At 41.0% G+C, this 13,757-nt stretch overlaps 1 protein-coding gene and 1 long non-coding RNA gene across 2 annotated transcripts; both read left to right on the top strand.

Moving 5' to 3' along the window:
- The first annotated feature begins 3,596 nt into the window (after positions 1 to 3,596).
- On the top strand, positions 3,597 to 6,794 carry LOC149976230 (uncharacterized). The gene is made up of 2 exons (XR_016488081.1): positions 3,597 to 3,755; positions 6,762 to 6,794. It is a non-coding gene; the product is annotated as an uncharacterized LOC149976230 (long non-coding RNA).
- Positions 6,795 to 7,088: 294 nt separating this feature from the next.
- On the top strand, positions 7,089 to 12,224 carry LOC110494717 (troponin I, slow skeletal muscle). Its single transcript, XM_021570016.3, has 5 exons — positions 7,089 to 7,154; positions 7,255 to 7,386; positions 7,481 to 7,570; positions 8,511 to 8,687; positions 11,764 to 12,224. Exons 1-5 carry the CDS (start codon positions 7,146 to 7,148, stop codon positions 11,866 to 11,868), a joined length of 513 nt encoding a protein of 170 aa, XP_021425691.3. The 5' UTR covers positions 7,089 to 7,145; the 3' UTR covers positions 11,869 to 12,224.
- The last annotated feature ends 1,533 nt before the right edge of the window (positions 12,225 to 13,757 follow it).

Below are 13,757 nucleotides of genomic sequence, written 5' to 3'. Positions count from 1 at the left end.
TTCCTGGAGCGCTACCATCCTGTAGGTTTTCAATCCAACCCTGTTGCTGGAGCGCTACCATCCTGTAGGTTTTCAATCCAACCCTGTTCCTGGAGCGTTACCATCCTGTAGGTTTTTGCTCCAACCCTAATCTAGCACACCTGATTCTAATAATTAGCTGGTTGATGAGCTGTTGAATTGAAAACTTCAGGAGGGTAGCTCTCTAGGAACAGGTTTGGATTGAAAACCTTCAGGAGGTTCTCTCTCCAGGAACAGGGTTAGAGAGCCCTGCTCTACAGACTATCAGTAACATTTCAACTAACTATCTACTAAACCTAGCCCTAACCTTAACCCTTATCCAAACCCTAAACTTAACCCTTACCCTAAGCCTTTTTATTTTATTTTATTTCACCTTTATTTAACCATGTAGGCTAGTTGAGAACAAGTTCTCATTTGCAACTGCGACCTGGCCAAGATAAAGCATAGCAATTCGACACATACAACAACACAGAGTTACACATGGAATAAACAGAACATACAGTCAATAATACAGTAGAACAAAATAAAACAAAAAGTCTATATACAGTGAGTGCAAATGAGGTAACATTAACCTTTTACCCTAACCCTTATTCTAAACCTAACCGTAACCTTAGCAAGCAGTTGCTTATCAACAGATAGTTTGTTGATAGTATGACCATCTGCAGCGCATATCTGAAGAGCATCTACAGATGGACTATCCGGACTATCCACATAAAGTGTGACCCTTGCTTCTTATCTGCACAAATAAAACAAAAATGGAGCAAAAAAAGGTTGATCTGAGCACTCAGACAGTACAACCATTATCAAGCACCCAAGCTAACATACAGAACAGAAGAGAGTGCTCTGAAATCGGCTTAGATCAGCGGAGTGAATTTACAAACGCACCCATAGTTGACACTACAGTCCAGAATGTCAGCACCTGTTTCATATGGCAGGGTGGGCCAGTGACAACAGGCCTAGTTCGTTATTGACTCTGGACAGTAACCATGGGGGGCATGATGGTTTAGAATTTGGTTCATGAGAACAAGAGCTCAACTGTGAATTGAACCACAGCAATGGCCACTGAATCAAATGGCAATATAGAGTGGTGTGGTGTTAGAGAATATACCTGTCCAAACAAGCATTTTATGATTTAAACAGAGGCTATATTAACTCGTATAAACATCTTTAGACTTAAGACGTTGAAGACTGTCATTAATGGCCTCCTCACAGTTTTAATTTACTTCAATTGACCATGCCATTCTATTAAAAACTACTCTCAGTTGAATTATAATTCTGTCTCAGAATCCCAGCAGGGCCAAGCACAAACCAGTCCAATCTGATTTACTCAATTAAGTACCTTGGGGATTTATTGTCCTTGTGAAGCACACACACCCACACACATGCATGCTTGCACACATGCACACGGACACGCCCACACACACGCCCACACAAACAAACAAGCACATGCATGCAATAACCCGATCAAAGAGTACAGGATCAGATGGTGGTACAGTCCCTTGCTATTGTATGGTGGATATGATCGCATTCCTGTAATCAACTCCAGGGCTTAACATTGTCTGCAGTTAATTTTCTAATCAGGCCATGGGGGGGTTGCTGTTCTCAGGGGGCAGTGCCTGTCTGTAAAATCTCTCTCATTACCAGCCAACAGAGAACACAGCAACCAGTGCTTAATTTGAGCCTCTCATTTTCGGACTGTATCGTTCCGGAACCCATTTGCCAGGATCTGGTACCTCAAGTGGCATGAAAAATAATAATTTAATTTAGCCACAGAGAATCAATAGTTTATAGCCAAGCTGTGGATTGTGTGTAGCCCAATCACAAGGCATTCCTACATTCGGGAACACGTTGCAAATCTGTCAGTGAACAGCATGAAGCCAAAATAGGCCTTTGGAATATTTCAAATACAATAGCGTGAAAACACAGGTTGGAAAGCAATGTCTCCTGCTGAAAAGAGAAGACTCTTATCTGTCTGCTGTAGGCTACCAAGTTATCAACTTCCAAATAGGCCTATTGAGGGAACAGCAATGTAAAACAAGAGAGAGATACGTTTTTGGTACTGGCGCATCGGCCAATTGCTGGTGAGGGAGCTGCACATCGTTGGGTGAGTCAGTGAAACTGGAAAGCTTTTTTAGAACTATAATTTCCTCCTCATATTGTTCAACATGTGTCCTCACACGCACCTAGAACCGGGCTACTGATGTATTCAAGACAAGGTCATTTTTATTCATCTCAGATTGTCAGTTTGTCAGTGTCAAAGTATCCTGTCATTTCGATCATTTGTGAGGTATTAAAAAATATTCTGCTAAAGTCTGCATCATCTAAAATGATGTAGAAGTGTATGAAATGCATTTATAAAATACCAACATTTTCCCAGACACTAGGCTACAATTTTTTTCCCCCATGTGTGCAACTTCTGCAAGCGCCTCTACTGTTCTATGCCTGTACTCAAAAGTGGTGATAACGCATGCAATACTTTATTATAAAGGTGATTTGTTTTTCTGATTTCTGGTACATCAGCAGGTCACCACCCTCCCGGGCTCATTTTTTGTTCCGGCACCTCCCAATTTACAAATGAAGCACTGACAGCAGCCAAACTGCCTGAAAACCCTCTCTCATTACCAGCCAACGGAGAACACAGCAACCAAACTGCCTGCAGAATCTCTCTAATTTCCAGCCAAGAGAGAACACAGTAATCAAACTGCCAGCAGAATCTCTCTCATTTCCAGCCAAGAGAGAACACAGCAACCAAACTGCCAGCAGAATCTCTCTCATTTCCAGCCAAGAGAGAACACAGTAACCAAACTGCCTGCAGGATCTCTCTAATTTCCAGCCAAGAGAGAACACAGTAATCAAACTGCCAGCAGAATCTCTCTCATTTCCAGCCAAGAGAGAACACAGCAACCAAACTGCCAGCAGAATCTCTCTCATTTCCAGCCAAGAGAGAACACAGTAACCAAACTGCCTGTAGGATCTCTCTCATTTCCAGCCAAGAGAGAACACAGTAGCCAAACTGCCAGCAGAATCTCTCTCATTTCCAGCCAAGAGAGAACACAGTAAGCAAACTGCCGGCAGAATCTCTCTCATTTCCAGCCAAGGGAGAACACAGCAACCAAACTGCCAGCAGAATCTCTCTCATTACCAGCCAAGAGAGAACACAGTAACCAAACTGACAGCAGAATCTCTCTCATTACCAGCCAAGAGAGAACACAGTAACCAAACTGCCAGCAGAATCTCTCATTTCCAGCCAAGAGAGAACACATTAGCCAAACTGCCATCAGAATCTCTCTCATTACCAGCCAAGAGAGAACACAGCAACCAAACTACCAGCAGAATCTCTCTCATTTCCAGCCAACAGAGAACATAGCAACCAAACTGCCTGCAGAGCCAACCTATTGGATCACTTAGCAAAGCTCCATCATATGGTCTGAAGAGAATAGAATATAGAGATATGTTTATTTGAACAACTTCCTTGACATACTTTTCATTGCTGGCTTGTCAGTCACCGTGACTGAGATAAGATAACAATGTCCAACCCCCAACATCCCTAACCAAAAGGTAGGACTGGAAAGTTCAGCATTATAAGCAGTGGATAAGAGAGACCAGCCCTAGGGTATGTTCTATTCTGAGGTCCCAGTGACGGGCAGGAAGGACAATGGGAGACAGCTAAATACTCTGGTGCATTCTCCTTCCCAGCACTCTGAGCCTCTACGGAACATCTCCCTCAGCACAGGAAGGTAAGACAGGACTCCTCTCTCATTCTGATATTGAGGAGACAATACTTTTCTGTATTCTTTGAATTTGAGGTTCAGGTATAATTGCAGAACATTATTCATTGTTTTATCATAATTATCTGTGTATTTCAGTATGTAGAAAATCGGCATTTATTGAGTAATTTACTATTTATTTTACTTTTTAGATTTTAGACAAATTACATAAGGGCAAAATTAAACTGTAAATCAGAAGCAAATCTAAAGAAATCACATTTTAAGGATAGGCCTATTAGAAAAATCTGGAATTAAAATATAGTTTTTCCTTATTTTCCTTTTACAATTCATTTGTTTGGGAAATTTATTTTTGACTTTCAGGTTTCCAACTGATTTGAGTTTTCCAATTGATATTTTGTTCCAATTAATTGTATATTCTTTGTGGGATTTGACTGTGACATTAAACATATGACTCAGACAATAAATTCCAACAGAATTAAAGAAGTTGTACAGGCTTTTAATGTTTAACAGTTATTTCCATAACCTCTAAGTATTCCACATTGTTTCATATTACTAATAATTCAAACTGGGTTCCCATCTAAACTGGACACTGCGACATTCCTCATGGAATTGGAATTCTAAAAAAGAACCTCTTAATCCCAACCTCCTGGTCCCTTTAAGGAGAAGGCAGCCTGACAGGTCTATTTGTGGAGCGTTATCCAGTGGAAATGAGCAGGAGAAAGCTGGGATTGTTATCTGTCTGGAATAGTTACCACGCCAGAGACGATGAACGCCTCTCCCTCTGTCTGCCATCACTTTATTTTCTGGGGGAGAGCCATTGTCAGCAGAAGGGGGATGGGCTACGGTCTCCAGGCTCCAGACCACAGACTCCATACACCAGGCTCCATAACCCAGGCTCCAGACACCAGGCTCCATAACCCAGGCTCCAGGCCGTAGTAGTAGGGTCTGGTTAAGTAAACCACTTGGAGCCCTGAGTGACCACTTTTAACCTGTTGATAATGTACTGGAGTAGGTGGAGAATATCAAACCATGATAATATACTGTAGTTGGTGGAGAGTAACAACCATGATAATGTTATGTAGTTAGTGGAGAATAAAAACCATGATAATATGCTGTAGAAGGGGGTGTATAACAGCCGTGATGATGTAATGGGCTTTTTTATCTAGCCTGTGTAGCCTTGTTTCACTGCCAAAAATAAAATTAAACCATCTGGTGTTCAGCGAAATAACAACAATGTCAAATACAGGTAGCTTAGTCAAATAATTAACATCCAATTACATTAACCGTTACTCTCTGGCGAGAATTCCACTAATGGTCTGTATGTAGCCAAACGTAGCTGCTGCTCATTCCGTTTGCTCGAAAATTGATAAAAAATGTTTAAAAAAGGCCCATGTTCATAGACACACATACCAGCCCTACTGGTAGTACTGCTATTACCAACAGTACTGCACCTGTCGACGACACAAGTTGTTCTGCTTCCATTTGTTGTTAGCCCAGCTATCATGGACATTGTGAATCTGATGCAGCCGAGGAGCTACTGACCCCTGACCCGGAAAGCACCGAACAGACAGGGACATTGGACCATCGAAGAGGCGCAAATATAATGAGAACTACATTGTTTTGGGGTTCACTTATATTAGGAGTAGTGCCTTTCCTCAGCCACAGTGTGTTATATGTGCAAATGTACTATCTCACAACTCAATGAAACCTTCACTCTTCTGCAGACATTTAGAAACGAAGCATGCCAATTAGAAAAATAATCCACAGGAGTTTGAGCGAGAATTAAGACGACTTTCGAGTAGTAAGACATGTATAAAAGCAACAGATACCATTAATAAGAAGGGGCTAGAAGTGTCTTATATGGTGAGCTACCGAGCGACCATGTAACGCTATTACAACATACAGAAGTGCGCTGGTTATCAAGGGGCAAAGTATTGGCATGTTTTTTTTTTAAATTGAGAAACGAGCTTAAAGTTCTCTTTGCTGAGCATAATTTTCACTTGTCTGAATGCTTGCATGATGACGAGTTTCTCACACGACTGGGTGAGGTTTTTTCTCGCCTTTCTCTATTCAATGTGCAGGACAAAATTGAGGCTATGATTAAGAAGTTGGAGCTCTTCTCTGTCTGCATTAACAAGGACAACACACAGGTCTTTCCATCATTGTATGGTTTTCTGTGTGCAAATGAACTCAAGCTTATCCATTTGATGCCCTGCCTCCAGTCCACTCACCGATATTTGAATAAGAGAGCCTCAATCTAAATTGCAACAAACTGTCCTGTGAAAATGTTATTTAATCAGAAGCCACTGCCAGGGATAGGGCTGCGGTCAGAGTATCCCGCCTTGGCAAATTGGGCTGTTAAGACACTGATGCCCTTTGCAACCACATACCCATGTGAGAGTGGATTCTAAGCCCTCACAAGCATGAAAACTAAATTCAGGCAGGTGTGTGAAAAATGATTTAAGACAGACTCTCTCCAATACAACCCAACATTGCAGAGTTATGGGCATCCTTTCAAGCACACTCTTCTCATTAACCTGTGGTGAGTTACTCACAATTTTTGATGAACAAATAAGGTTTTATATGTAAGATGGCTAAATAAAGAACACAATTATTGATTATTATTATATTATTATTTGTGCCCTGGTCCTATAAGAGCTATTTGTCACTTCCCACGAGCCGGGTTGTGACAAAAACTCACATTCATTGTTATGTTTAATAAATATATCTTATAGTGTGTGCGTGTGGCAGGCTTACAATGGTGGCAACAAAAAAAAACATTTGAGAGTGTGCTGACCCTGGTGCTAGAGGGGGTACAGCTGACCCTGGTGCTAGAGGGGGTACAGCTGACCCTGGTGCTAGAGGGGGTACAGCTGACCCTGGTGCTAGAGGGGGTACGCAGCTGGAGGTTGAATGTTTGAAGGGGTACGGGACTATAAAACGTTTGGGAACCACTGCTATAGATTTGTGGTCTCTGTCACTTCAGAAACAATAAGTTTTATTTTTGTCTTCTAGGGGAATCTACATTGCCAAGATGCCGGATCAAGTGTAAGTATATCAGGTTTCCATTTTCTTTTCCAGCAGTCCCCTTTAAGAGAAGGGTCAGACATCACATGGCAGTTATCATAAGAAACACTAGCAATGGCTGCCTGATAAATTCTGTCTGCCACATTAGGAAGCATTCCAGATACTTTATCTCTAATGCAAAATGATGTTTACACTAAAATGTGTTTTTTCTTTACAGACAAGAGGTAAGAGCTCTAATTGTATTACATAAATGCTGATCAACTCTGGTAAATTGAGACATACTGTCAATCATAATTTGACTATAACTAAATTAATCAAATTGGTTTAATATTTTTGAAGCAAAAGTCGAAGATATCTGCCTCCCGTAAGCTCATGCTAAAGGTGAGTCTATAGCCACACTATGACTACAGCAATAACACTTGACTGTTTGACAACTACCTATCATGTGGCAATACATTTTCAAACTGAAATGTATTTTCAGAGCTTAATGGTGGCCAAGGCGAAGGAGGAGATTGAGCAGGAGACAGTGGATAAAGAGGAGGAGAAGGAGAGGTATCTGGCTGAGAGAGCTCCTCCCTTGCAGACTGGTGGCATGTCCTTTGCTGAGCTCCAGGTACTCCCATCCATACATATGTTCAATAAACATGTTGACTGTTTATGATCCTGGGTGCTGGGTAGCTCATTGCTGATTCTAATTTCCCCAACAGGAGTTATGTCAGGAGTTACATGCTAAGGTTGATGTGGTGGATGAGGAACGATACGACATTGAAGTCAAAGTCATGCACAACACCAGAGAGGTAACGTAGCCTACATGGTGCTGCTTGAATCATACACTACATGACCAAAAGTATGTGGACACCAGCTCGTCGAATATCTCATTCCAACATCATGGGCTTTAATATGGAGTTGCCCAAACCATTTAAACAGCCCCAGACCATTCTTCCTCCACTCAACTTTACAGTTGTAACTATGCATTCAGGCAGGTGGAGTTCACCTGGCAACCCTGATTCATTCGTCATACTGCCAGATGGTGAAGCGTGATTCATCACTCCAGAGAACGCATTTCCACTGCTCCAGAGTCCAATGGCGGCGAGCTTTACACCACTCCAGCCTACACTTGGCATTGCGCATGGTGATCTTAGGCTTGTGTGTGGCTGCTCAGCTATGGAAACCCATTTCATGAAGGTCCGGACCAACAGCTGTTGTGCTGATGTTGCTTCCAGAGGCAGTTTGGAACTCAGTAGTGAGTGTTGCAACCGAGGACAGACAATTATCCACTGTGTTCTCGGGGACCTTCAATGCTGCAGACATTTTTTGCTACCCTTCCCCCAGATCTGTGCCTTGACACAATCCAGTCTCGGAGCTCTACGGACAATTCCTTCGACCGCATGGCTTGGTTTTTCATCTGACATGCACTGTAAACTGTGGGACCTTATATAGAAAGGTGTACCTTTCCAAATCATGTTCAATCAATTTAAATTACCACAGGTGGACTCCATTCAAGTTGTAGAAACATTTCAAGGATGATCAATTGAAACAGAATGCACCTGAGTTCAATTTCGTGTCTCATAGCAAAGGGTCTGAATACTTATGTAAATAAGAAATAAATTGCAGAGATTGCACAAAAAAATCTGATACTTATTTCCATTGTGGTCGCAGATGCCTGTTGTGTAGCTCATAAAGATTGAAGCAACTTCAGTTTTATCTCTATGATTGTCCACCTCTTCTGTCCCACAGATCAAGGACCTGAACATCAAGGTTCTGGACCTGAGAGGGAAGTTCAAGCGGCCCAACTTGAGGAGGGTGAGGGTCTCTGCTGATGCCATCCTGCGCTCCCTTCTGGGCTCCAAACACAAGGTCTCCATGGACCTCCGGACAAACCTGAAGTCAGTTAAGAAGGAGGACACAGAGAAGGTATGTTTTGTTTGCCGTGGTATAGTTAGTGGGTCCTCATCAGACCAAAGGTAGCAAGCAATAGTGCTGCTCAGTCCTGCTCCTCTCCTCTCTACCTGACTTTCCCTCACAGTCCCTTCAGTTTCCCTTAAATCATGCAAGTTTGGCTCGCAACTGAGTTTTCAGTGTTTATTTTAAAGAAGTGATCTTTGTGTGTACTTATGTGTGCTGGTGAACTATAGAATAAAACTATGGATTTGGAACATCTGACTGGTTCTTGCCAGACCGCTTGTAGTGGGGTTTGACCAAAGATAATGATAATCACAATCTCTACAGCACCTGCTGTCTAGAGAGTTGAAAACAGCTGGTCTGGGACAAGGTAGCACATCCAGTGAACAGGTCAGGGTTCCATAGCCGCAGGCAGAACAGTTGAAACTGGAGCAGCAGCACGACCAGGTGGACTGGGGACAGCAAGGAGTCATCAGGCCAGGTAGCCCTGAGGCATGGTCCTAGGGCTTAGGTCCTCCAAGAGAGAGAGAATTAGAGCATTCTTAAATTCACACAGGACACCAGATAAGACAGGAGAAATACTCCAGATACAACAGACTGACCCTAGGCCCCCGACATAAACTGTTGCAGCATAAGTACTGGAGGCTGAGACACGAGGGGTCGGAATACACTGTGGCCCGTCCGACGATACCCCCGGACAGGGCCAAACAGGCAGGATATATCCCCACCCACTTCGCCAAAGCACAGCCCCCGCACCACTAGAGGGATACCTTCAACCACTAACTTACTATCCTGAGACAAGGCCGAGTATAGCCCATGAAGATCTCCCCGATTTCATGAATCTGAAGGGGGGGGCGCCAACCCGGACAGGAAGACCACGTCAGTGACTCAACCCACTCAAGTGACGCACCCCTCCCAGGGACAGCATGGAAGAGCACCGTAAGCCAGTGATTTTGATAAAATGTTGATAAAAAAAATAAAAAATACGTTCAAACGGCTCTTCTGTAAAGTCGTGACTTGCGACATAAGCCTAGTTTCCTGAATCGGGTCACATATTTCCATAAGATATATTGTGGTGGCTGTAAAAAAAATATAGACTTTCCTGCTCCTCTCCTCTGTACCGAAGTTTCCCTTCTAGTCCTTTCAGATTCCATTAAATCCTGTTAGTTTGGCTGTTCAGCCTACCTTAGTTATCCCTCACCCGTCATGGCCCTGCCATTCCCAACCAATCAAAACACTTGGAAATGAGCATCTGGACACTGCACCCGTCAACTCAGGTCAGAGTGTTATCGTCATCTGAAGGGAGAACACACATTTTCTGAGGACTTTTTATTGTTGTCAGTAACACCAATGTCTGAATGTTTTGCATGAATAGAAATGTAAGTTGCAGGGGGGTTTATTGGTGGGTCTACATGCTGTGTAATAATAGGTAAATACCACTAATTACTTAAAGGTATTTTGATGAAATATTCTACTGTATGGCTGTAACTATTCTTTAATGTCATTCTTTAATGCCAATAATGCATTGTGTATTATTTATCGTATGTGGTGTTAATCTGTACTGCCATCAGTGTTGTTATTACATTGGTTGCACAAGTTCTTTTACAGAAGTTGTTTAATTGTTGCATTGGTAAACATAGTACTTTGCATGAAAACGCTACAGCAACATGTTCCATAGTGGCCTTTATTAAGGTGTTTTATTGGTAAACATAGTATTTGGCATGAAAACGCTACAGCAACATGTTCCATAGTGGCCTTTATTAAGGTGTTTTATTGGTAAACATAGTATTTGGCATGAAAACGCTACAGCAACATGTTCCATAGTGGCCTTTATTAAGGTGTTTTATTGGTAAACATAGTATTTGGCATGAAAACGCTACAGCAACATGTTCCATAGTGGCCTTTATTAAGGTGTTTTATTGGTAAACATAGTACTTTGCATGAAAACGCTACAGCAACATGTTCCATAGTGGCCTTTATTAAGGTGTTTTATTGGTAAACATAGTACTTTGCATGAAAACGCTACAGCAACATGTTCCATAGTGGCATTTATTAAGGTGTTTTATTGGTAAACATAGTATTTTGCATGAAAACGCTACAGCAACATGTTCCATAGTGGCCTTTATTAAAGTGTTTTGTTGCTCTGGCCATGGGCGAGCATCCAGAGTCATCCCAGACACTACTGATTTGATTTGATTTTCTTGAAGCTTGCTCATGCTCAAACTAATTTACGACCCTGTGGGGGCAGATCAGATAAGATCTCATCCCTGGAGATTCTCACAACAGGCTGCAGAGAGAGTGCCATACATTTTTTCCCTTCTCAAGCCAAGCAATTAGTTCCTCTCTTTCCAAGAGGTGAATGTTTAGTTTTATGTTTATATTGACGCTGTGTTTATAGCCCTTCGTGCATTGCCATTTGCCATTTATTCATGTAAATATATATTGCATAGTTAACTAATACTGTTTACATGTGTGCATATCTTTGCCTTATACAACCACAAAAAAATAAGATTCCAAGTCATTTGCATTATTACACACAAAGAACTACCTTCAATAGAAGCAGCTGTGTGCATGTGTGTGTGTGCATGTGTGCATGTGTGTGTGTGTGCACGTGTGTGTGTATGTGTGTGTGCACGTGTGTGTGTATGTGTGTGTGCACGTGTGTGTGTGTGTGTGTGTGTGTGTGTGTGTGTGTGTGTGTGTGTGTGTGTGTGTGTGTGTGGTGACTATCAAGAGAGTAATGGGCCTCAACATGGTGTTCTAACCGGACAACACTGTAGTGAGCAGAACCTAAACAATCACCATAAGTTAATAATGGGTAAGGTCGATCACTCTGACGAGTTCCTGCTAGACGTTTTTACAAATAGTGTGATGCAACAATGACTTTGGTTGTTGTTTTTTTAATAATATACTCTGGAGTTTTGTTTGGAGTTTTGTTTAAATTGTCAGGTCAACGTTTCCCTGAGTCTGTACATAAATGACACGATCTTACAGTTTGTTTTTGTACCTTGAAGCTGACCAGTCGTAGGGCTGACAAACTGAAATCCTACTGTCATGATAGTGACTGCCATTGTCTGTGTGCCTGCAGGAGAAGACAGTAGAGGTCAGTGACTGGAGGAAGAATGTGGAGGCCATGTCTGGCATGGAGGGCAGAAAGAAGATGTTTGACGCAGCCAAAGGCCCCGCTCCATAGACACAGAAGAGAATACTAAACATTTGGTTACCTTGTTTCGTGTTTCTTTCATTTTTATTAGTCCTGGACATCTACTTTGTCTTTCAGTGCCATTAATACAACTGTTTTATTCTTAGTTCAGCATGGTTAATACAGCACAAGCTGTAGGCTAATCACAATTTTATGTTATTTTGTTATGGGTGAAAAAGGGCATGAAGACAATTTCTGCTCCTTACTGATGATATTGGCCTGAGAATAAATGATAAAGTAAGGTAAGCCAGCTTTACTTTACAGCTGAAGATGCTTTAGGTGTTTTGCTTGCTGTACATTCATCGTGGCATGTCCTTCTACTACAATAATAAACATATTATTATTTATGCAAATGTCTTATTTAGCTCATCCGACTATTGTGGTTAGCGTTCAACACCAAATGATAACTGTAAAGCATCTACTAGAGTGCATACCATTCACACAACTACACTCTCCTGATGGTGTCCTTAAGAAAGTAACAACCAGTTCAGAAAGAAAACATTCTTGGGAAACTGTGGGTAAATTACGATTGTCTTGAAATGACTGACGTAAAAAAATATAACTAAATATTTCAAGACCTTACTCCAATCATCAGAAAGCAATACTTTAGGACATTATACATACATTATGCATACAGTATACATGCTTTATACATACATTATACATACATTATACATACATTATACATACATTATACATGGATTATACATACATTATACATACATTATACATACATTATACATACATTATACATACATTATACATGCATTATACATGCATTATACATGCATTATACATACATTATACATACATTATACATACATTATACATACATTATACATGCATTATACATACATTATACATACATTATACATACATTATACATACATTATACATGGATTATACATACATTATACATACATTATACATACATTATACATACATTATACATACATTATACATGCATTATACATGCATTATACATGCATTATACATGCATTATACATACATTATACATACATTATACATACATTATACATACATTATACATACATTATACATACATTATACATGCATTATACATACATTATACATACATTATACATACATTATACATACATTATACATACATTATACATGCATTATACATGCATTATACATGCATTATACATGCATTATACATACATTATACATACATGGACTTTGATACATGGACTCAAACATGCCATCATTATTTCAATAGACAGATGGTACTCCTTTATCAGAGTCAAATAGAAAATGACAAATATTACCATAGCTCTTTATCTACTGAGAACTTTTTGTAGACCACGGTACTAAACATTTGGCCCTGTCCGGAAACAACCCCGGGTTTAGATCTGAAATAATGTAATAGGTATGAGCAATATGGTAGTACCTCTGCCTTTCAATTTGATAGGCCAGGTGGAACATTAAAGAAGGTAGCTTTTTCAGAACCAAATCTCTCTTTTTTTTAATGTAAATGGTATTTTATAGAAGGGTTCAGACGTACCCCAATGAGCGATACCTTTCCTCATCCTCGTTGTGCAGTACAGGTGCTCTGGGGAAAAAACTAGCAAAGGCTCCAAAAACACCCAAATAATGAACATAGTCATAACATCGTCATGATGATCGTCACCGTCATGACAGGGTGTGCTTTGTTACAATTATTGTTACCAGGTATTAGCCTATTTACCAACCCCCGGTATTACTTGTGGAATATTGCTCAAGCCCATCCACTCCTCTCATATGGGGCGGCAGGGTAGCTGCGTGGTGGTTAGAGCGTTGGACTAGTAACCGAAAGGTTGCAAGTTCAAATCCCCGAGCTGACAAGGTACAAATCTGTCATTCTGCCCCTGAACAGG

The sequence above is a fragment of the Oncorhynchus mykiss genome, chromosome 17, assembly GCF_057628025.1.
Source record: "Oncorhynchus mykiss isolate SJ-2025 chromosome 17, ASM5762802v1, whole genome shotgun sequence".
Lineage (NCBI taxonomy): Eukaryota > Metazoa > Chordata > Actinopteri > Salmoniformes > Salmonidae > Oncorhynchus > Oncorhynchus mykiss.
This window is presented reverse-complemented; position numbering and strand designations above follow the sequence as displayed.